At 41.7% G+C, this 24,508-nt stretch overlaps 1 protein-coding gene across 1 annotated transcript; it reads left to right on the top strand.

The window, feature by feature from the left end:
* Positions 1-1,382: 1,382 nt before the first annotated feature.
* Positions 1,383-23,928, top strand: LOC104235215 (uncharacterized). The gene is made up of 14 exons (XM_070151152.1): positions 1,383-1,742; positions 2,178-2,702; positions 3,131-3,221; positions 10,319-10,449; positions 10,652-10,734; positions 11,090-11,167; positions 11,367-11,446; positions 12,920-13,107; positions 21,392-21,466; positions 22,016-22,056; positions 22,264-22,369; positions 22,628-22,710; positions 23,269-23,342; positions 23,542-23,928. The coding sequence occupies exons 1-14, from the start codon at positions 1,542-1,544 to the stop codon at positions 23,649-23,651; spliced, it is 1,866 nt and encodes a 621-aa protein (XP_070007253.1). The 5' UTR covers positions 1,383-1,541; the 3' UTR covers positions 23,652-23,928.
* Positions 23,929-24,508: the final 580 nt, after the last annotated feature.

The following is a 24,508-nucleotide window of genomic DNA, read 5'->3' on the forward strand; positions in this document are numbered from 1 at the left end:
CTTATAATATTTGGATGCTCCAATAAGTTCTATAGTCCATAAATGTTAGTAACTCACATAAATCCCAAATCAAAATCAAATCAATACTAATGCTAATAAAATACAATCAAAGTGTTGGATATCTATTTTTTAATTTTTTCATGGTTTATATAAAATGCATAACTTATTTCTCTTTTAGTGTTTAGTCATGTAAATAATACTTATTAGTCGTACTTATTTTAGCAACTTATTAGTAATTTTAAATTATGTTTGTTTTCATTATGACTTATTAATAACATTTATTCTATACGATTTTATTATCTTTATGTTAAATATTTTAGTACAATGTCTTGACTCATCTCATATTTATGTTATTTTATTGAAAAACACCTTATATAGTTCTGTTACTAGGATTAAAGAAATATTTGAAGCACAAATTCTACGTTTTGTGATATGAAGACTTTATAAAAAAAAAAAACCGAAAAAACCCGAGGAAAATCGAGATTAAAAAATCTAACTTTTATTAATTTGGTTTGGTCTTTAAATTTAATAACATGATATAATTAGTTTGGTTTGGTAATTAGAAAATCCGAACTAACCCGATCTATGTACCTATAAAGTAACATATAAGCTACATATATGAAAAGTATAAAAAATATCCTTTTAAGTGAGTGGCGTTGGCCTTTGAGAGTTTGGCGCGTCTTTTCATTCTCTATACGGATGAACTTCTATTTAACTAGTCATATTAATACAGTCAAACCTCTTAATAAGAGTGTTGTTTGTTCCGATATTTTTTGGTTGCTATAAAGAAGTGTTGTAATAAAAGACATGTAATATAACATAAGATAAAATTGCTTCAGAGAAAAACTTACTTTTATAGTGAATGACTATTATATAGGGATGATGTTATTAGAGAGTTCTGACCGTACATAAAATAAGAATATTGAGCCCGTTTGGACATACGGATTTTTTCATTTTTTTCCGAAAAATTTCACTGTTTTCGAAATAAGCGTTTGGCCATAAAATTTCTAAATTTCACTTGAAGATGAATTTTAGAATTTTTTGAAAATTTAAAAAACTCCAAAAAGTTTTTTTTTTCAAAATTTTCACTCAGATCACTCACAAAATTTCAAAAACAACCTACAGTTATATTCATGTCCAAACATAATAACATTTTCATTTGAAAAAATGAAATTTTAAGCCCACTATGGCTAAATATATTTTAGAAAGAAAAAATATGATATTCTTGGGGAACATACAAAAAAGGAAACTGTGTCTGTGTGTCAAACAGTCTGGTCCAATTGTGGAAAGTTGTCAAATTAAGGTGCAATTGCAGAATAAAGGTATATTCAAGTAATTTTGTGGCCCATCTATCAGCTTCAAACCCCCCCCCCCCCCCCCCACAAAACACACACACAACACCAAGATTCACTGTTTACTTGTCAGTTGTCACTCTCCCTCCCCACCCCCGGGCAAATCGACTTGGGTATCTACAGTGTACGCTACATACTTTCGTTGCACTCCACATTTTGTTAGTGTTTGTGTATGTTGAACGCAAAGATATGTCAATAATGGCCATGGATTTCACTTCCTGCTTGTCCTTCCCATCATCTTTTATCCCTAATGGAAACTGTAGCAGTAGTATCAATTACCGTTCATGCTACAATATCAGCAGTAAGGCCAATTTGTTGAAGCAACAATCCTACTTGAACTCCCATTCGCGAAATTTCAAAATTCATCTTTTTCCTCGAATTGATGCTCAGGTGAAGTAAATTCCGCCATCTTTTCTTGTTTTATGCCAGACCTTTTTTTCTTCTTCTTTCTTTATATATATTTTAGCACCAAATTCCCTAGAAAAGTGTTGTTATTGATAATAATCAGTAGAAATTTATGTATAGGAAGGTGGAAATGGTTGAATTAAAACATGTAGTAGGACTTAGAATACCTTCTGTTAAAAAGTCTTGAAAAAGGCCGTTTCTTTCCATTTGTGGGCAGAGTTAGCTGGTATATGTGCTGGTGGGCAGTAGAAGGTAACCGGTGGAATAGTCTAGGTGTATGCAAGTTGGACCCGACACCAGTCATAAAAAAGGGGAATCTTGAAAGGGAAAAAAGAGGATTTTTTTTTTTTTTGGGTTAAGAAATGTGCCATCAACTATTTTTTTCATTTTTCCAACTGATTTCAATTTGTTTTCTCACAGTTGGAAGCTGACCAACTAGAAGGTTCAGAAGCTGATCGCGAGTCTGAGGGTTTTCGGTGGCCTTCTCCAAATGATGAAATTTCATTCTGGAAAAGGGAGTTTCCATTTTGGGACCTCAGCTCCGATGATCCCGCTGGAGTGGAAAAGGATGCTGATCTATTGCACATTGTTCACGTGACAGCTGAAATGGCACCTATAGCAAAAGTAGGGGGTCTAGGTGACGTTGTAACGGGACTTGGACGTGCATGTTTAAAGCGTGGCCATAAAGTTGATGTCATACTTCCTTTCTATGAATGTATTCCTAAGCATTTAATTGATGAGCTAGCCTTGATCAAAACTTACAACTCATATCTTGACGGAAACTGGGTAGCCTGTAATGCATATCGAGGAGAAGTTTCAGGCGTTTCTGTGATACTTATTGAACCTTCCAACCACTTTTTCAAGGGAACAAACATATATGGAGGGTCATACAATGAGTTAGAGGCATATTTGTTTTTCAGCCGTGCTTGCCTGGAATTGATGCAGGTATTACAGCCCATAAGTTTTAAATTGCTTCATAGTACATGTATAAAAAGATTAAAACTTACTCCAATTTGACAATTCTATTGAAACTTTTTTGGGTTAATGTTTTAATTCCACGAGTTATTGAGCTACATCTGATCTGTTGGAAATATTTTTGGGTTAATGTGTTTTACCATCAGTTATTGAGCTACATCTTATCGCATGCTAGTTATATACACTTATGCACATCTTTGGACAGCCATGGGAATTTTTATGTGACGGTGGCATGCCAATATGGTTTGCTGCCTCAATCAACTTTAGTCTTAAAATTAGTTGATTAATTGGAGCCTCAATTCAGTAGGTTCTTGATGTCCGAATGTTTCAAAGCTGCTCCAGTGTTTTGAGTTGATGTGTATACAAACAAGGTCGTGACTGATTTTACTGGTCAACAGGTAACAGGAACACAACCTGATGTCATTCATGTACATGAATGGCAGACAGGTGCTTTACCTCTGTTTTACTGGGATATGTACAAATGCCTCAGTCCGAGGATGAGGTGGAGCATATGTCAAAGATTCCTTATGCCAGTGCAGTTGGTAGTATTATGTATGCTATGGTATGCACACGTCCAGATATTGCTCAATCTGTAAGTGTGGTAAGTAGATACATGTCCAACCCAGGAAAGAGGCATTGGGAAGCTGTCAAGTGGATATTGAGATATTTCAAAGGAGCTTCTGGTGTTGGTCTTACCTTTCGAAAAAGTGGTACAGGTATTTCAATTCTCGGTTATGTGGATTCTGACTATGCAGGAGATCTTGACAGAAGAAGGTCCACAACTGGATACATCTTTACCCTCGTTGGCAGTGCCGTCAGTTGGAAGTCGACTTTGCAGTCGATTGTCGCTTTGTCTACGACAGAAGCAGAATACATGGCAGCAGCGGAGGCGGTAAAGGAAGCTATCTGGTTGAAAAGTTTAGTAGCGGAATTGAGTTTGGTTCAGCTGGAATCAACTCTTAGATGTGATAGTCAGAGTGCTATTCATCTAATGAAAAATCAGAGATTTCATGAGCGCACTAAACACATTGATGTCAGATTTCATTTTATTCGAGATGTTATTGATGAGGGAACTATCAAGGTCGTGAAGGTTATCACAGACGATAATGCTGCAGACATGTTGACCAAGATAGTCCCGCTCGCTAAGTTTGCACACTGCAAGGACTTGGCGGGGGTGTGCATCAACTGATGCAACTCCGAAGAGAACAGTTGCTAGGTGGAGGTGGTATGTTCAACAATGGTTTGATTCTTCTTGTTTCTTACAACGGGGTTGCCCAGTAAGCTTAGAAGTTTTGGCCAGAGTTGTTCACACGCTCGAAACGCAAACCAAGGTGGAGATTGAAAATGTTGGTTTATGTTTAGTTAACAATGGCATGCTGAAAATGTTGGTTTATGTTTAGTCAACAATGGCATGCCAATTGGAAGAGTTGGTGGAAAGAGTTGGTGTGGATGCTAGGAGGAAGCTTCCTCCTTTGATGTCACCCATGACATCAAGAGGAGGTAGTTTGATGTCACCAATGACATCAAGAGGAGGTCTTTACCTCTATAAATAGATGCACTCCTTCATTTGTAGAAACCATCCCAAAAATAATACAACACATTGTAGTGAGTAGAGAGTTAAGAGAGAAATTCTCTTAAGTGTAATTGGGAACTCTCCCCTTCCTTTGTTAATATTAAAAAGGCAACTGTTCTCTGGTGGACGTAGGATTATTTTGATCCGAACCACGTTAAATCTTGTGTTCTTTCTTTTACGTTTCCGCTAACAATTGGTATCAGAGCAACATGATTCTTTAACGATCCAAGGAGGAAGAACAAGCAAAGATGAGTTCCATGAAGTTTGAAATTGATAGATTCAGTGGACGCAACAACTTCAATATCTGGAAGATCCAGATGATGGCGTTACTGCGGAGGGAAGGTTCAATCCATGCTATTGACGGAAAGTATCCTAAGGATATATCAACTCCCGACAAGGAGAAGATTGAAGGGGATGCATTGAGTGCAATCCAACTATCCCTTGCACCTAACGTGCTTTGTGAAGTGAGTACGGGTACCGAAGAGACGGCCAAACAGTTATGGGAAAAGCTAGAAGGGCTATACCAAGACCGATCAGTGACAACAAGGATGTTGTTACAACGGCGTCTTCACACATTTAAGATGGGGTCAGGTACTTCGTTACAAGATCATTTAGATGCGTTCAATAAACTTGTCATGGACTTACAGATTGCAGGAATTAAAAAGGGAGGAGGAGACGCTTGCATGTGCTTTGCTATTTTCATTGACTTCAGGATATCGTGATATTGAGAATTCAATGATGTATAGCAAGGAGCCTATCAAGCTTGAGCAAGTGCGGCAGGCACTTAACTCTAGTGATGTGCGGAGGCACATTGAAGGAGATAGAGATGACCAGGCAAGTGGCCTCTTTGTAAGAGGCCGGACTAGCCAACAGGGAAAGACCAAATCAAAGCACAGATCAAAGTCTCGTGTGAACAAGAAGAATACAGAGTGTTGGGGTTGTGGCAAGAAGGGGCACTTTGAACGAGATTGCCCAATGTCAAAGTCCAAGGAAAAGGCGAGTGCATCCACAGTTGAACAGGTACATGATTTTGATAATGATTATGTACTAACAACATCGTGTAATAATAATAGTAGTTATGGAAACAAATGGGTGTTAGACTCTGCTTGCACTCTGCATATGACGTTCCGAAAAGACTGGTTTAGCAGCTATGAGAAAAGTGGAGGAACCGTAGTAATGGGCAATAATGCAACTTGTGCAATAGTTGGCATTGGCTCAGTTCGGGTTCGCTGCCATGATGGAGTCGTGAGGACTATTACACAAGTCCGTCATGTTCCTGATCTGAAGAAGAATTTGATCTCCCTGAGTACTCTGGATGAACAAGGCTACAGGTACATGAGCGAAGCAGGAACTATAAAGGTGACTAAAGGTTCTTTAGTCATGCTGAAAGGCAAGCTGGAGAACGGCCTTTACACATTGGCCGGAAGCACCATTGTTGGCTCTGCAAATGCATCTACAGTGCAGTTATCTAATGATGACAAGGCAAGACTATGGCACATGAGACTGGGTCATATGAGCGCACGTGGACTGGAGATGTTGAGCAATCGTAAACTTTTGGAAGGTGAGAAGATCAGCACGCTTGACTTCTGTGAGCACTGCGTTCTAGGGAAGCAAAAGAAGGTCAACTTCAGCGCTGGCAAACACAAGACAAGAGGAGTGCTGGACTACATCCATTCAGATTTATGTGGTCCCTCTAAACTTCCATCGAAGGGCAAAAAGAGGTATCTTCTCACTTTTATTGATGATTTCTCACGAAAGGTTTGGGTGCATTTTTTGAAGGCAAAAAGTGATGCTTTTGAAGCATTTAAAGAGTGGAAGATTTTGGTTGAAAATCAAATGGAGCGGAAAATCAAGTATCTTCGCACAGACAATGGCTTGGAGTTTTGCAATGAAGAGTTTAATGAATTCTGCAAGGTTCATGGGATCTCAAGACATAGGACTGTCAGGCATACCCCACAGCAGAATGGAGTTGCCGAGAGAATGAACAGAACTCTTCTTGAAAAGGCTCGTTGTATGCTCCTACAAGCCAAAATGTCCAAAGTATTTTGGGCTGAAGCAGTTCACACTGCTGCTCATATTGTCAATCGATCTCCAGCATCGGACTCCGAATGAGGAAAGCTTGAACCAAGGGCTAAGAAGGCCATATTCGTAGGGTATGTGGATGGAGTAAAAGGGTACAAACTTTGGTGTTTGTCTTTACTCAAATTTATAGTTAGTAGAGATGTCACCTTTGATGAATCCTCTATACTTGATCCCCGTAAAGTTTCCGTGGAGTTTTCAGGAAACAAGAACGACGAGCAGGTGGAGCTTCCGGTGGAGCTTGCCAAGGAAAAGGATCAAGAGACTCAGGTTAAAGATGAGTCAGAAGATGTAGACCTTGAAGAACTTGTTGTCAATGAACCATACACAATTGCAAAGGGGAGGGAGAAGAGGCAGACACGAGAACCGGAACGCCTTATAGATCAAGCAAACTTGATTGCATATGCGTTCGTAGCTGCACAAGAAGAGATTAAGGATCTGGAGCCCTCCTCGTATATTGAAGCAACTTCTTGCAATAATGCTGTACAATGACGGTTAGCCATGACTGAAGAGATGGAGTCTCTTCACAAGAATCAGACATGGGTCTTAGTGAAAAGACATTAGGGGAAGAGGACAATTGGATGCAAGTGGGTCTACCGAAAGAAAGAGGGAATTCCTGAAGTGGAAGATGCTAGGTTCAAGGCGAGATTGGTTGCAAAAGGATTCAGTCAGAAGGAGGGAATTGACTACAATGAGATTTTCTCTCCAGTCGTGAAGCATAGCTCAATTCGCGTGCTACTAGCATTGGTTGCCCAATTTGACTTGGAGCTTCAACAGCTTGATGTCAAAACTGCTTTCTTACACGGTGATCTAGAAGAGACAATCTATATGGATCAGCCTGAAGGTTTCCTAGCTGAGGGAAAAGAAGATCACGTATGCCAACTAAAGAAGTCTTTGTATGGTTTGAAGCAATCCCCTAGACAGTGGTACAAGAGGTTTGATGCATTCATGACTACACATGAATTCTCAAGGAGTGCATTTGATAGCTGTGTGTATCACAAGAAGATGTCTGGTAACTCAATGATTTATTTACTGTTGTATGTTGATGATATGCTTATTGCTGCTAACAACATTACAGAGATAAATGCTTTGAAGAAACTGTTGAGTAAGGAATTTGACATGAAGGATTTAGGAGCTGCAAAGAAAATCCTTGGTATGGAGATTTCAAGAGAAGACGGTGTTGTACATCTTTCTCAGAAGAGGTATATTGAAAGGGTTCTCAAGAGATTCAATATGCATACGTGCAAGCCTGTAAGTACACCATTAGCTCCTCATTTTAAACTTTCAGAGTTACAAATGCCTCAGTCCGAGGATGAGGTGGAGCATATGTCAAAGATTCCTTATGCCAGTGCAGTTGGTAGCATTATGTATGCTATGGTATGCACACGTCCAGATATTGCTCAATCTGTAAGTGTGGTAAGTAGATACATGTCCAGCCCAGGAAAGAGGCATTGGGAAGCTGTCAAGTGGATATTGAGATATCTCAAAGGAGCTTCTGGTGTTGGTCTGACCTTTCGAAAAAGTGGTGGAGGTATTTCAATTCTCGGTTATGTAGATTCTGACTATGCAGGAGATCTTGACAGAAGAAGGTCCACAACTGGATACATCTTTACCCTCGTTGGCAGTGCCGTTAGTTGGAAGTCGACTCTGCAGTCGATTGCCGCTTTGTCTACGACAGAAGCAGAATACATGGCAGCAGCGGAGGCGGTGAAGGAAGCTATCTGGTTGAAAGGTTTAGTAGCGGAATTGAGTTTGGTTCAGCTGGAATCAACTCTTAGATGTGATAGTCAGAGTGCTATTCATCTAATGAAAAATCAGAGATTTCATGAGCGCACTAAACACATTGATGTCAGATTTCATTTTATTCGAGATGTTGTTGAAGAGGGAACTATCAAGGTCGTGAAGGTTATCACAGACGATAATGCTGCAGATATGTTGACCAAGATAGTCCCACTCGCTAAGTTTGCACACTGCAAGGACTTGGCGGGGGTGTGCATCAACTGATGCAACTCCGAAGAGAACAGTTGTTAGGTGGAGGTGGTATGTTCAACAATGGTTTGATTCTTCTTGTTTCTTACAACGGGGTTAACCAGTAAGCTTAGAAGTTTTGGCCAGAGTTGTTCACACGCACGCTCGAAACGCAAACCAAGGTGGAGATTGAAGGTGTTGGTTTATGTTTAGTCAACAATGGCATGCCAATTGGAAGAGTTGGTGGAAAGAGTTGGTGTGGATGCTAGGAGGAAGCTTCCTCCTTTGATGTCACCCATGACATCAAGAGGAGGTAGTTTGATGTCACCAATGACATCAAGAGGAGGTCTTTACCTCTATAAATAGATGCACTCCTTCATTTGTAGAAACCATCCCAAAAATAATACAACACATTGTAGTGAGTAGAGAGTTAAGAGAGAAATTCTCTTAAGTGTAATTGGGAACTCTCCCCTTCCTTTGTTAATATTAAAAAGGCAACTGTTCTCTGGTGGACGTAGGATTATTTTGATCCGAACCACGTTAAATCTTGTGTTCTTTCTTTTACGTTTCCGCTAACAGGGATGATTGTTGGGCAACCATGAATTCTCATACCTAGAAGATGAAAGTGACAGAAATGAGGATGTTGAGATGGATGTGCGGGCACACTAGGCTGGATAAGATTAGGAATGAAGATATTGGGGATAAGGTGGGCGTGGCTCCCATGGACGATAAGATGCGGGAAGCGAGGCTTAGATGATTTGGGCACGTGCGGAGGAGAAACATAGATGTCCTGGTTAGGAGGTGTGAGCAGTTGACGATAGCAGGTACGAGGAGAGATAGAGGGTGGCCTAAGAAGTATTGGGGTGAGGTAATCAGGCAGGACTTGTCGCGACTTCAGATTTACGAGGACATGGCTCTGGATAGGAAGGTTTGGAGGTCGAGCATTAGGGTTGTAGGTTAAGAGGGAGTCGAGCGTTTTTCTACGTTGTTCCGGGGGCGGGGCCAGGCTGATAATGTTTCGCCGTGGGTTGTTAGTGGTTTATGTAGTTTCCACACTATTTTCTAACTATTTTATATGGCATTATTATTGGTTATTGTTATTGCTTTTACATCTATTTTTATGTTTCTTACGATGCTGATATTATTTTTCTGCCTTTTGTTGTTGTCACCGATCTGTAGTCTATTGTTTATTTTCTTCTTATTGAGCCGAGGGTCTTTTAGAAACAACCTTTCTAGTCCTCCGGGGTAGGAGTAAGGTCTGCCTACACTCTACCCTCCCCAGACCGCACTTGTGGGATTTTACTCGGTTGTTGTTGTTGTTGTTGTTGTTGTTGCAAACATACCAAAGGAAAACTTTGTAGTATGGAATTTTCCAATTGGCTTCTTCTCTGCTATGTTCGTTTGTTGAAGAAAGAGTTGTTCCACTGTTGCCTAAGGATCTCTGCAGGCTAGTCACATATCCAAATAGGCTCAGTTGGTCAGTAGTAGACAGTCTTATCAACCACAGGATTCAAGTAGTGAGGGAAAATTTGCAACTTGAAAGTAAATTTTACAATGACTAGACATGGCAAAGGGGCCGTGGCGGGGTGGGACATTGGGGCTTAAGCTTTTCCGAGCTACAAGTTTAACCTGCCATACCCTGCCCCCTTAGCAGCTTCACCTCTTTTTGACTTGCCTAGACCTGCCTTGCTCCTCCCATTTGCACCAGTTTACTCATTAAAAATTTGTTAATATAAGAAGCTAAAGAGATTAGTTCTCTCAAAAGCTGCAGGGATTTGATCTGTCAAACATACATATTCCTTCTCTGATCTTCTTTTGGTCCAGTTCATTGCTGTGCAACACTTGGAACCGAACTATGCAATGGAGTAAAGCTCAAGTAGTTTTTTTCCTTTTCTTTCTCAAAGAGGCCATGATATTGATCTGCAGCTAAGCTAAAATAATAGGATGTGAAGCTAACCATTGGTAGCTGCTTGTGATGCAACAATGTTTCTTGGATTTACTAAATTCTTCTCATGGACTTCATCTAATTTCTTTGGCAGACAAGAGCAACTCAGTAAGTTTGGTCTTGATGGATCTGCCTATGCAACTGAAGACAAGGTGTCCTCATTTATTCAAAATTTAATCATAATTTGTAGTCTGTTATTTTTCAGTTAAAAATACTACCAGGAATCCAGTGCCTCTGTGTAGTCGTTTATAGCTTTGAATGTGTTATATTATTTTTGGCCACATACTCGTGTGTTCTTTTACCATTAGGGTACAGTTCTTGTTGCTCGAATGAATTTCTTTTGCTCTGTGGCAGGCCGTCGATGATCGCACAGTTGGCCATAATCCAGAGAGGTTAAGTTTGCTGAAAGGTGGCATAGTATACAGCAATGCTGTAGTGTAAGTTAGCTAAAACTTGCTTAGCTACCTAATTTGCCTACAAGGTTTACTCGCTCTTCGTGTGAATATCATTTTCTCCACTTGCATTGGTCACAGTTTAATCAATCAATTCCCTTTTCATTTCTCCCTAATAAGAACTTTAACCACGCTACTCATGTTCTTGGTTCTCCCGCTTTACTTCTTGGTGCCTCTAATAAGGAGAAGTCCCGAAAAAAGGTTACATCTACTAAGATAACATATTGTTTGTAGTGAAATCATAGCATTTGTAAAGCTTTTGAACATGCGTGGACTATCTTCATTCTTTATGTCATCAGTAACAGAAACCATTTTCTTTAATCTCTCTTCTTAATTTCAGTACAGTTTCACCGACGTATCTGAAGGAGACACTCTGTTCCGGATGGCTTTCTAGTGCTTTGATGCGAAACCGTGATAAGTAATGTCTTCAACACTTGCCTTTGTTACATTAAGTTCTGTTTCACTAATCATGCTTCAGCCTCTCTTTCTGAACCTCTCTGGAAATTAGCATGTGACATATTAAATGTCATGTCACTACCAGTTTTTATGTTTAAGTTGCTTTTTATGTATCTGTTTTCCTAATAAAGCTGTTAAAAACGAGTTATGTGATCATTCAGGTATTCTGGCATTTTAAATGGGATCGATACTGAAATGTGGAATCCAGCAACGGATGTTTATTTGCCTGCTAAATTTGATGGTAATTATGTCTGTGATGTTTTAGAATTACTTGGATACGACTTGCTTTGAGCTACAATTACATATGTTTTTCCCATATGAGGGATGCTAATGTTGGTATGGATTCAAACAGATTACATGTTACTTAACCCAAGGAAATATTAAAAATGGTCACCTCATCCATGTTGGACATGAGGAAGCATGATGAGGTTTACGGGGGTTCATGCAGAGGGTTTTACCAGAAAATTGTCACAATTTTAGTCATCCATCAACAGCTCCGTGGACAACGGAATAAAGTGACTTCAAATTATTTCCCGATACTCATATCTCCAATGTATCTTAATAAAGGAAAACGCAGGAAAGGACATTGATGCAAAATCTATGACTCTAAGACACATTAAGAGGAGATATGGTTTTTGGTCTCGAGTTGTTATCTAGGTTTTGGGGTAATCATAGGGAAAGAAGTAATTGTTTAAAGACAGAGATCCTTGCAACCATAGGAATTTGCATTCTCTTAATGAAACAAAGGATGCTAATAAAACATGTCAGTTGTTTCAAAATATTTGCATTTTATTGGCGCTGTTTGATCTCAGTATCAACCTGCGGATTGACTGTAATGATTTCTCAACTATTTCTACCTATGAAAGGGGGGGGGGGGATAATAAACTGATATTATTGCCTTGCTCCACAAGATGCTGTGTTTGCTTTCTTGTTGTCTTCTTCAATAGTTTATATTCTTGAAACTGTGAGACACTAGGAGTTTGCACTTAATAGACATTGCCATTCAATCAGGTAACAGGACAGAGCTGTCAATTAGTTTTCATTCTTTAGTTGTTACATGGACATGATGAAACTGGGAATATTGTGATTTCTAGTTCATATAAAATGAAGTGTAGAGCACAAAGCCCAGAAATGGGATGAGAAAAGTTGGACAATCTTTACATAATCCAACAAATGCAGGACAATCTTTAATAAAATCTTTTTGGCATGTGAACAAGAAGCAACCCTAAGCAAGTCTTTGGGGAATTTCAGACGCTCTTTGATCATAGCTCAGGGGCTTGTATTTAGGCTCTATACTCTGGTTAGACTAGCTTGCTGTTTTCTTGAACCGATTTGCATGGTTACAGGAAATTACCAAACTCTTTATGTTTTCCCTAAAAGCCTCATGCTCCACTCCCGCATATTAATTACGATAGTTGTGTCATAGCTAGTACCAGTCATTGGTCATTGAATCTAAATTGAGTTTATCAAAGTGCGGCGTGATTTGAACTCGACGGTGGAAGAGAAACGTATGCACCTAGAAGTTCATTCCAGTATTTCTACTGAGTCTCCCAGAGATGAGCCCCATCCGGAGAATGTGGCTTTCTCATGGTTAATTTCTCTTGCGAACTACTAGATTTGGACTTTTCCTTTGGAAAATACATTTTTGATTTGTTATGTAACAAGTAAGGATATTTTCTTCAACTCTTCTTATTTCACTTTTGTGTTTTGCAAGCCAGCAAAATTGAAGGGAAGAGGATATGCAAACAATTTGTTCAAAGGGGACTTGGTCTGCCTTTTGAAAGCATTAAACAGAGTGCTTGTGTGGCTGATCAAGTACCTTTGGTTATCTGCATTACTCGATTGGTCGCTCAAAAGGGTCTCTATCTTATCACTCATGCGATCAAGCATGTTGAAGAACTAGTAAGTGTTTATCCCCATCTCATTCTTTTTGGCAAAAGTTCACCTAGACTCGGGAAAACAGCCATCAAATCGGTCAAATGTACTGTTACGCAACGCCTTCCTGATGATCTTTGGAAGGGCAACGTAAGGCTAAGCAACCGATGTCAGTGCGGTTGCTGTCCGCCAATGAGGTCCTCGCCGCACGCTAGACTAGATTGTCAGTGCCGTGCGGGAAAACCAATGTCGTGGGCAATTGCGGAAGCTTGAGAGAGAATTGGGTTTTGAATGCTGATGATGATTTTATTGATGACTGAAAATGATGATTACAATGATGTGGTGTCGAGGGGGAGAGACACCAGAAAATGCTGATTGAAATGTTTGATTGTTTGGTCCCCCTTAATAATGCTTAAAAAAAATAAACCAACATTACAAGACTAGTCCTAATAAAGCTGTAGAAGCACACTGAAATGAAAATGATGAAAACTAGTCTATGATTACAATGAAAAGGACTTAGATTATTACAAGGAAAAACTAAGTCCGATGGCAGCATCTTTGTCTTGCGGGTCTGCGCGCGCGTTGCTGTGGGCGCGCGCGACACTTGATGTGCTGGCCTGAGGCTGGGCACTGGTGCTTGGCATCAGGGTCTGTGCGCGAGGCGCTGCTGGAATGGGCCTGCAGCTGGGCGCTGGCGAGGCATCAGGATCTGCGCGCGCGGCATTGTCAGGGCGCGCGGCGCTGTTGTCATTGGCCAGCCCTTGGGCGCTGGCGAGAGGCATCGGTGGGGCGACAGAGGCACATGCGCGCTTGTCACTTGGCGCAGCCAAGACCACGGGGCCGACCATGGCGCTAGGCATTGTGAGGCTTGCTAGGCCGCCATGGGGCGCGGCCAAGGGGTCATGGGGCATGTCTGGAAAGCAGCCCATGACATTCTCCCCCACCTGAGTTGGCGCCGTCCTCGGAGCCTTATGATGATGATGATGATGATGATGTTTCTGATGGTTGTTGGATGGGAGGTCTGCGCCCCTCTGTTGTTTGAGCTTGCTGTTGTAGCGAAGCAATGATTTCATGCGGCTGACATGGAAGACTGGATGGATCTTCCACCAGGATGGAGTTTTTACCTGGTATGTGGACTCCCCAATGCGTTTTTCAATGGACAGGGGCCCGATGTATTTTTGTTGCAGCCGAGGGTCATGGGTCCTTTCTGCAAACAAGTACTGCTTTGGGATGCGTAGCATTACTTTATCCCCTGGTTGATGTTGGGAAAAGCAACGCTTTTGTTCGGTGAACCTTTTTGCCCGCTCTTGGGCCCTGATGAGATAGCTCCGCACTATCTCCATGTTGCGCTCCCATTCGCTCGAGAAGTTGGCAGCTCGAGGAGATTTCGGCATGGTTGAGGCATTCACCGTTTGCGGGAGAAGCGGTTGCTGTCCGGTAACAATTTCAAAAGGGCTCTTGTTTGTATGATGGCTCTTTTGAGAATTGAAACACAGTTGAGCAGCATCCAGGAGCTTCACCCAATGCTTCTGTGATCCGGTTGCGAAGTTGCGGAGATATTCCTCCAGCATGTCATCGAACCGGTCTGTCTGGCCATCCGATGGTGGATGGATGTCTGTGTTGTGACTCAATGTTGACCCAAAGCACCTGAAGAGATGGGTCCAAAAGTTGCTAGTGAAGCGTGAGTCGCGCCTACTAACAATGTTTTTGGGCAGGCCCCAATGTTTGACAATGTGCGAGAAGAAGAGTCGAGCTGTATCTTCCGCTGATGCATTTTGCGGGGCTGCTATGAAAGTTGCATAGTTTGAGAACTGATCTATGACAACCATGATGGATGCAAGATTGCCGACTTGGGGCAATCCCGTGATGAATCTGAGGGAAACACTTTCCCATGGTCTCTGAGGGACATGTAATGGCTGCGAGGGTCCCGGCTGTGATGAGTGATCCGACTTGTCCTTGTGGCATGGCTGACAAGTCTTCACACGATGATGAGCGTCACCAGTCTTTTGAGGCCGATGACATGATGGCTGATTGTTGCTGCGAAGAGTAGCCTGAACCTGGGGTTCATGTCTGTTGACTACCTTCTCCAACTGCATGGCCGAGATGTTTTCAGCGGCCATCTTTATGGGGAAGCATGGTATGGTGCAGGGCTTGGCCCCTTTTTCTCCCATCATCAGGAGCATGTTGGCAAATGGTACCGGAATGGTGTTGGTTTGCCTCATGAACTCTAAACCCACTATGATGTCGAAGTCATCTATGATTGCGATGCGCAGGTCGATGCTTCCTTTGTATGGGCCAAGTTTCACTGGGACATTTGTAGCTGTTCCACCCAATGTCTGAGGTGGTGAGTTGATAGCCTTGACGCGGCCTTTGCTCTTTTGTACCACAAGACCTAGGCGCTCTACTTGCGTTGATGACAAGTAGTTATGGGTGGCACCCGTGTCTATCAATGCGTGAAGGGGCTTGCCGTTCACTTTCAATTCGACGAACATTAGGGTCCTCGCTTGCTTAGGAGGTCCTTCGTCCATCTTTTCTTTCCCTTTCCTGGTGATCGGGACTGATGTTTTCTTAGGAGGACATGCACTGGTCCCCGCTAAGGCATGAGGGATAGAGCCAACAATTGCATTGAAGGCGCCTACCTGGTCGTCGTCTGATGAGTCTGATGTGTCTAACTCATCCTCGACCGTCTGATGAGCATTGACCTTGATGTTTGGGCATTCATTGTTCCAATGTGCCCCGCCGCAATGACGGCATTCTGAGGGAGGCTTTCTCCCCTGATTGTTGTTGATGGATGCAGCACTGTTGCTGTTGGAGGGAGGAGTCTTAGTTTTGGATGCACTCCGATCTCCCCCACTTTTGCTTGGGCCACCATTGCTGGGATGGTGCCCGTTGGATCCCCCTCGGACAGACGGCTGGGGCCTGTCGTTCTGAGTTCCCAAATGATAATCGCCAAGGCATTCTGCAGCTTGAATGGCCTTGGGCAGGGTGTCTACCCGTTGTCGCTGTAGTTCCATACGGGCATGAGGTTTCAAACCTTCTATGAATGCGAAGAGTTTGTCTTTGTCCCCCATGTCGCGTATGTTTAGCATGAGTGCGGAGAATTCGCGCACGTACTCCCTCACTGATCTGGTGTGGCGGAGGTCCCGTAGCTTTCTCCTTGCGTTGTATTCCACATTTTCGGGAAAGAACTGCAGGCGTATGGCTACCTTCAATTCGTCCCATGTCTGAAGAGTATCTTCACCGGCCTTGATGGCTTCGTGTTTGACCCGCCACCAAAGTTTGGCATCGCCCTGAAGATACATGGCAGCAGTCGCTACCTTTTTGGATTCCTCCAAATGGCCCACGGCATCGAAGTATTGTTCGATGTCGAAGATGAAGTTTTCCACTTCTTTAGCATCCCGGGATCCGTCGTATGGCTTTGGCTCCGGTATCTTAAGCTTTTGTGGAATGGGGGTGAGGTTTGCTGCACCCCTGATGTGATGGTCGCCTTCTCGAAGTAGGCTCTGTAAGGCAGCATTGACAACGTTGAGCTTGTCAGTCAAGTCGTTTATGGTTTGCTGCATGGCAGTTAGTCTGTCTGCCTCATGTTGCTGATGGGCTAAATCGTCGGCACGCTCCTGTTGGAGGTCCTCAAATTTGCCATGGATGTTGGCAGTTTCAATGGCTGCCGTTTGTCGGTCCTCGTCGGAGTCACGACTGATGTTTGCAATGTCATTTTCGGCCTGCCGCATTCGGCGGTCCAGGTCGTCCAACCTTTGCACTAGGTTGTTGCTTTGATCAGGCACCGTTTCTACGATGGGTCGTAATCGGTCAACCGTCTCTTCTAGGGATGCTAGACGCTCCCCATGATTCACCATGGTCAGAAATGGTGATGATGGCAAATGTTTTCCCTCGTCCGATGTCGAGCCTAGGCTCTGATACCAACTGTTACGCAACGCCTTCCTGATGATCTTTGGAAGGGCAACGTAAGGCTAAGCAACCGATGTCAGTGCGGTTGCTGTCCGCCAATGAGGTCCTCGCCGCACGCTAGACTAGATTGTCAGTGCCGTGCGGGAAAACCAATGTCGTGGGCAATTGCGGAAGCTTGAGAGAGAATTGGGTTTTGAATGCTGATGATGATTTTATTGATGACTGAAAATGATGATTACAATGATGTGGTGTCGAGGGGGAGAGACACCAGAAAATGCTGATTGAAATGTTTGATTGTTTGGTCCCCCTTAATAATGCTTAAAAAAAATAAACCAACATTACAAGACTAGTCCTAATAAAGCTGTAGAAGCACACTGAAATGAAAATGATGAAAACTAGTCTATGATTACAATGAAAAGGACTTAGATTATTACAAGGAAAAACTAAGTCCGATGGCAGCATCTTTGTCTTGCGGGTCTGCGCGCGCGTTGCTGTGGGCGCGCGCGACACTTGATGTGCTGGCCTGAGGCTGGGCACTGGTGCTTGGCATCAGGGTCTGTGCGCGAGGCGCTGATGGAATGGGCCTGCAGCTGGGCGCTGGCGAGGCATCAGGATCTGCGCGCGCGGCATTGTCAGGGCGCGCGGCGCTGTTGTCATTGGCCAGCCCTTGGGCGCTGGCGAGAGGCATCGGTGGGGCGACAGAGGCACATGCGCGCTTGTCACTTGGCGCAGCCAAGACCACGGGGCCGACCATGGCGCTAGGCATTGTGAGGCTTGCTAGGCCGCCATGGGGCGCGGCCAAGGGGTCATGGGGCATGTCTGGAAAGCAGCCCATGACAGTACACATAAACAGCACATAGGATGCATTTTCTCTATGAAATATTCAGTTGGATGATCATTTATCATTTATGAGCAAAAGAGAGTCATCAAGATGATGTGCCTTACTTCTCCATCACAAGCACAAAATTTGTTAAACTACTCTCTGCACTTCCCAACACAATCCTGTGTATAAACCATGCCAAGTGTGTAGAATCCCGATTCGTCTATCGCCTTTCAAATTTTGATACATATAACGCCCACCAGTTCCCCACCCCGAGGATATAGGGTCACCTGAGCAAGGGGAGTCGGAGAATGCATATTGGCTGTATGGTTCAAACAATACTCAAGTCTACAGAGACAAGCATGCCTCTAATAATGATCTATTATTGTTGCTTTCATCGTGTCAAGTATACTAACATATGTTTTTCGAACTCGCCTTAAAATCTTGGCCAGCTACCGTTTTAGTGCATGCTAAAAAGTTTTATTCCCTTGCCCATTTGAAGCATTTTTTATTGGAAAAGAAGAGCAAGATAAGCCTCCTGTTACTGTTCAAGTTACTAAATACAACTATAGCGCAACACGCAACTTCCAGGTCGTGTTTGTTTTCTCATGTGAAAAAGAAGATTGTCACCTCTTATTGTCACGACCCTAAACCCGGACCCGGTCGTGATGGCGCCTCTCGTGAAGACAAAGCCAGCCGAAACCTCCCATTTTCCGATTTATTAACAATTAAGCATTAAGAAACAGTCGAAACATGATTAAATAATCCAAAGTAGCAGATAATATCATAAATACGCGGAAGAATAACCCAACACAGCCCGATACCGGGGTGTCACTAGTCATGAGCATCTATAAAACCTAATACAAGTCTGAAGAGTCTACAAACTATTACAAATGTCTGATAAGAGATAGAAATGATAAGGAGGGAGAAACACGTGACTGCGGACGTCAAGCAGCTACCTCGTGGACTCTGATATCTGCCGGGAGCTCTCAATTCGCACTGGCAGGATCCGCAACGCCTGAATCTGCACATAGGGGTGCAGGGAGTAAAGTGAGTACTCCAACTCAATGAGTAACAAATGTAAATAAAGACTGAAAGCAAGAAATCACGTAAGACACAAAACATTCTATAATGAAGCAGTAAAACCATTTAAAATCAGTAAATCAGTGAAAGATAGGTAGAATTCTTTAACTCAAATGTAGTTTCATGAAAAGTCTTTTTCAATGATTAAGCAGGTAATTGACAGTCAATTATGAAAAGTAAACACATAAAGGCTCGCCCCTCGGGCACAGTATCAACAAGTCCGCCCCTCGAGCAACATCTCAGAACAGTACCAGCCCCTCGGGCAATCACATAGAACAATACCAGCCCCTCGGGCTCAATCTCACATTACAGTGGGTACCCGCGCTCACTGGGGGTGTATGGACTCCTGGAGGGCCCCCTTACGACCCAAGCGCAATAACAAGCCGCCTCGTGACATCATCACTAGGCCCTCAGCCTCATATCAATTAAGCCACCTTGTGGCGTACATATCTCAGGCCCTCGGCCTCATAATCAGTATCAAATGTTTTCTCACAACATAGGCCCTCGGCCTTACTCAGAAAAAAAATCCTCTCAAGCCACTCGGGCAGTAGTAAAACATGTTTCTCAGCCCAAAATATCATTTAAAAGATCATTTAAGTGTTAAAACAAAGTAAACATGGATGAGTACGAAAACAGTGAAATATAACATGACTGAGTTCAAGTATAAAGTCAAAACAGTGAGGAGGTACCAGTAAAAATCCTCGAAGGGTTCAAATAGTTGGCACAAGGCCCAAATATGACATTCGGCCCAAATAATGATGATAACAAATAGATTTCAATCAAATACGCGGTAAAATCATCAGTCGGGACGGACCAAGTCACAATCCCCAATAGTGCACGACCCCACACTCGTCATCGAGCGTGTGCCTCACCTCAATATAGCACTACGATGTGCAAATCCGGGGTTTCAAACCCTCAAAACATCATTTACAATCATTACTCACCTCGAACTGGTCAAATCTCTAGCTCGCGATGCCTTTGCCCCTCGAATCGGCCTCCACTCGCGTCGAATCTATCCAAAATCAGAACGAGGACGTCAAAATATGCTAAGGGAGCGAAGCCCAAGCGAAAATAATCAAAATACGACACAAATCCCGAAATTACCAAAACCTGACCCCCGGGCCCACGTCTCGGAATTCAATAATTTTTACATCAATAGATTCCTTATCTCCCCACGAGTTCATACATATCAAAAGTTCTCAAATCCGACCCCAAATAGTCCTTCAAATCCCCAATTAAAGGTCTAAGTTTCCAAGCTCTAGTTTCCCCAATTTTCACCCTTAATTTCCATGATTTCTAGCTCTAATCCGTGTAATAATAGCATAAAAACGAGTTTTAAGTCCAAACTCCTCACCTCAATGAAGTTCCCTTGAAATCCCTCTTTCAAATCGTCCAAAAAGCTCCAAAGCCGAGATAAAAATGGTGAAATTAGCTAAAATTCGCGAAGGCTACAATTTATATCTTCTGCCCAGTCATTTTCGCATTTGCGGCCCCTTTTCCGCTTCTATGGTACCGCATTTGCGGTTATTTCTCCGCTTCTGCGAAATCACTTAACTTACGATTTTCCGCTTCTGCGATCCCTCATCCGCATCTGCGACATCGCAGATGCGGTCCATCTCACCGCTTCTGCGGTTCCTGACTCTCTCAGCACTTTCCGCTTCTGCGACCTCCCTTATCGCACCTGCGGTCCCCAATCCGCAGGTGCGGAAATACCAGAAGCAGCACATTCAACAGCTGCAACAAAATTCCAACTTCTCCATTAGCCATCCGAAATCACCCCGAGGCCCCCGGGACCTCAACCAAAAGCACAAACATATCCCAATACCTTATTCAAACTTGTTCCAATCCTCAAAACACCTCAAACAACATCAAATCACCCAAAACACATCAGATTCAAGCAAAACTTTCTAAAATATTTCAAATTCCGCTCTTGATCAAAAACCCAACCGAACCACGTCCGAATGACCTGAAATCTTGCACACACATCCCAAATGACACAACAGAGCTACTACAACTCTCAGAATTCCATTCCGACCCCTATATCAAAATCTCGCCTACCAACCGGAAATCGTCAAAATATCAACTTCGTCAATTCAAGCCTAAATCTAATACGAACCTCCAAAATTCATTCCGATCACGCTCCTACGTCACAAATCACCTCCCGAAGCTAACCGAACCATCGAAACTCACATTCGAGCCCTCTAACACATAAGTCAACATCCGGTTGACTTTTCCAACTTAAACTTCCTTAAAAGAGACTCGATCCGACCAACCCGATACCACATAACACGGATAAACAAAGCATAAAGAAGCAGAAATGGGGAAAAACGGAGCGATAACTCATGAGACAACTGGCCGGGTCGTCACACTTATTATTTCTTCTTGTATGATCTCCTAACGGCAGTTGCAAGTTTGCAACTATCCGTAGGATTTTTTGACCAGCTGATAGGGTATTAATTTGGCGTTGTAATTGAAGTCTGCTGCTGGCATCTTTTTCAGGGTGGACAGTTGGTGATTTTGGGCAGGGCTTCAGATGGTCGAGTTGAGAGAGAATTTGAAGGTTTAGCAGAATTGGTAACTCAAATTTCTAGACTTGAAAATTGAAATATTCTTCTGGCTGGCATGCTGTGGACATGTACGGTTCTTTTCATCACCATGAGATAGAAAATGGAAGCATCACCACTGATAAGACAGTTCATGGTCACCATTTTAGTTTTCCTTCTCTTTACCATTCTTTTATGATTTTAGGTCGGACTTATTTAATGATTTAGATGTCAGGGTCCATACCAAAGGGCTGCCTTTGACCTGAAAGAAATGCCAATTGATAAACCAAAGAGAAAAAGGAACAGAAAAAGAAGAGTAGTGATAGAATTACTCAACTGCACTAATTGCTTATTAATGCATGTTCCCAAGTTCTCCTCTGGAGTAAGCTAGACGTAATAAACAGTTAGTGATTTCATATGTTAACAAATGTAATTCCATCCTGCTTATAATTTCCACCGGTACGTATTTTTCACATTTGAGAGAACGTGTTTTATTTTGAAGGAGTCCAATAGATCTGGTTGTGTTTTTAAACCTTTCTGAATGACCATGCAATGGTGATATCAATTACTTTCTTTGTAGTATAACAAGGGCCCCAACATCCGTATCCTTTTGATGTACAGGTAACTATTTTTGAAAGCCAATTGATTATTTAATATTCCTAACCTTCAAGAAATATTACTGGTAATGTTTATGTATCTTGGTAAAGATTTATTCTTTATCTGATTTAATGAACTTCAAATTATACGAACCACTTGTATACTCTGGATGCATGAGGGAATGATTAACACGACTGATCAATTTTCTTTCAAATGGCATCAATCATGAAGCGAGGAGCTGTCGCATATGCTCTATGCTGCTGCAGACATGGTCTTAGTGCCATCAATGTATGAGCCATGCGGGCTAGCACAGATGATTGGAATGCGTTATGGAGCTGTAAGTACTCTTACTTTTTAAGAATAGTTTGTTTTTCCCATTTTACGTTGTTAAAGCTGGGGAAAATATCTGATTCTTTTTCTGCTTCTGAGTTGACATATTTATATGGTAGATAGAACTTGTCAGAACGGTTTTATTTAAGGCTGTGTGTGTTTTTTGTAAAAGACAAAATGGTGGTTTATCCAATTATTGCTTCCAGAAACATAAAGCATTCCATCTTAAGAAAGAAACAACAAGTAATTTTTGCATCTGTTTCAGGTTCCAATAGTTAGGAAGACGGGTGGTCTCGCGGACACGGTTTTTGACTTGGATGATCAATCTCAAGCTGAGATTGCTAATGGGTAACTGTTCAAATTCTTGAAATCCCGTACTAAAAATTGATGCTAGTCGTGCCATTAGCTTTCGAGGATGAATTGGATTCTGGACTTTAACTCTGTGTGTGTGTGTGTGTGTGTGTTTTCTATATCAAGGATGAGAATAAATAGAGGAATTAAGCAACAAATGTGGTATTTGATGTTGATCATCATTCACCTCAATGAAAAACAACTCATGCAGTTGCTTTCTGAGTTTGCATAGGTTTTCTTATTCAAGAAAAATATTCTTACTGATAATACAAGCTACATTGCTAAATTTCAGAGCTAAAGGGGTTTTAAAAAAGAAGTCATGGCGAACCCACTGGTTTCAGCTTAAGTAAATTCAATATAAAGCAACTGTGAAAGAAGTTTAAGGATGGTTGTTGCAGTAAGAGCCATATTTTTTGTGTTGGTTTTGTTTTTTTATAAAAAAAAACTTGTTAGGTGGTGGATCCTTTTTCTGTTTTCCTGTTGTCTTTTTTAATCAGTAAGTTTGACTGGCATTCCAATTATGAGTCTGAAATGGTCAGCATATTATATATGTAGGTTTGTCTTTGAAGGAATTGATGAAGGATCCTTTAACCTGGCTATAGACCGTGCATTTTCTTACTATCGAGAAAGTAAGTCACTTTATCCTTGAATATCCATGTAGTTTTTCTCCTGCTGATTTCCTTCAAAGAATGCCGCTTGACTAGTCCCTCATTCACCTCACAAAACAAAATAAGATTTTGATAGAGAGGATCCGTAGAACTGACTCCAACTACTTTGAGATACAGATTTAATTGTTTGATTGATATGTTGTTCTCAATTATAATGCAGAACCAAATGAATGGAAAGCTATCGTACAGAAAGTTATGCGTATTGACAATAGCTGGAATAATACAGCAGGGAAATACATAGATATCTACAATTCCATAAAAGTGAGGTGAAATAATTTCTCAAGGCACAAATCATTTTGCCATGATCAAGAAACAGAACCAGTTTATCTTTAGTGTATAATTTTCCCTTTGTAATATATTACAGACGCTGTAGTTTCCTCTGCCACCAGTAGATCCAACTTGTAATAAAGGAACAATTAACAAATTTCTCCTGCAGTTTGTAAATGCCTCCCCCTTAATTTCAAATCTCTAATACGGATCAGAAATGTTTGTCCAAGCAATAGAGTTGTATAATCATGTTTAAAATTCAACTGACCAGTTTTTTTAATTCAAATCATGTTAAAGCTTTTTATGTTTTTATCATTGCAACTTTAGTTAACAATCAGGTTGCTGTAGTAAGTATTTGACTTCCTCCTGCGAATAGCTAGTTCAAGTCCAGTTGATTCGTTTGCTAATTTTACAAGGATAGATTATGAAATTGCACAAGTATTATCCAAGTGAGTTTTGTGATTGCAAGTTTCAAAACTTAGTTTCCAACTTGGCAAGTTAATAATCAATGCGTGAGAGTGTGTAGCTGCTTCCCAACTTGAAGGGAGTTAAGGATCTGGCTAAAGTTATGGCTGAGAAAAAATTGGATCAAACTTGATTACTTGTTCATTTACATGTGAAGTTGACTTTCATCTACATGTCGTTGTTGCAATTGAGTAAAGATCATTCTAATCTACAACCGCACAAAAATGGTTTACAAAACAACATTGGTTAAGAAATTTTAGATGATTATTTAATTTGTTGTATAGTGCATAATGTTTTTGCAAAGTACGAAAGCTCATCGAAGACAATTGTAAATTGAATGATGTTGTCCTAAAAATAATATCAAAATTCCAAGTTGTAATGTTCCATTACCTTGT

This window comes from Nicotiana sylvestris, chromosome 7 (genome assembly GCF_000393655.2).
Source record: "Nicotiana sylvestris chromosome 7, ASM39365v2, whole genome shotgun sequence".
Taxonomy (NCBI): domain Eukaryota; kingdom Viridiplantae; phylum Streptophyta; class Magnoliopsida; order Solanales; family Solanaceae; genus Nicotiana; species Nicotiana sylvestris.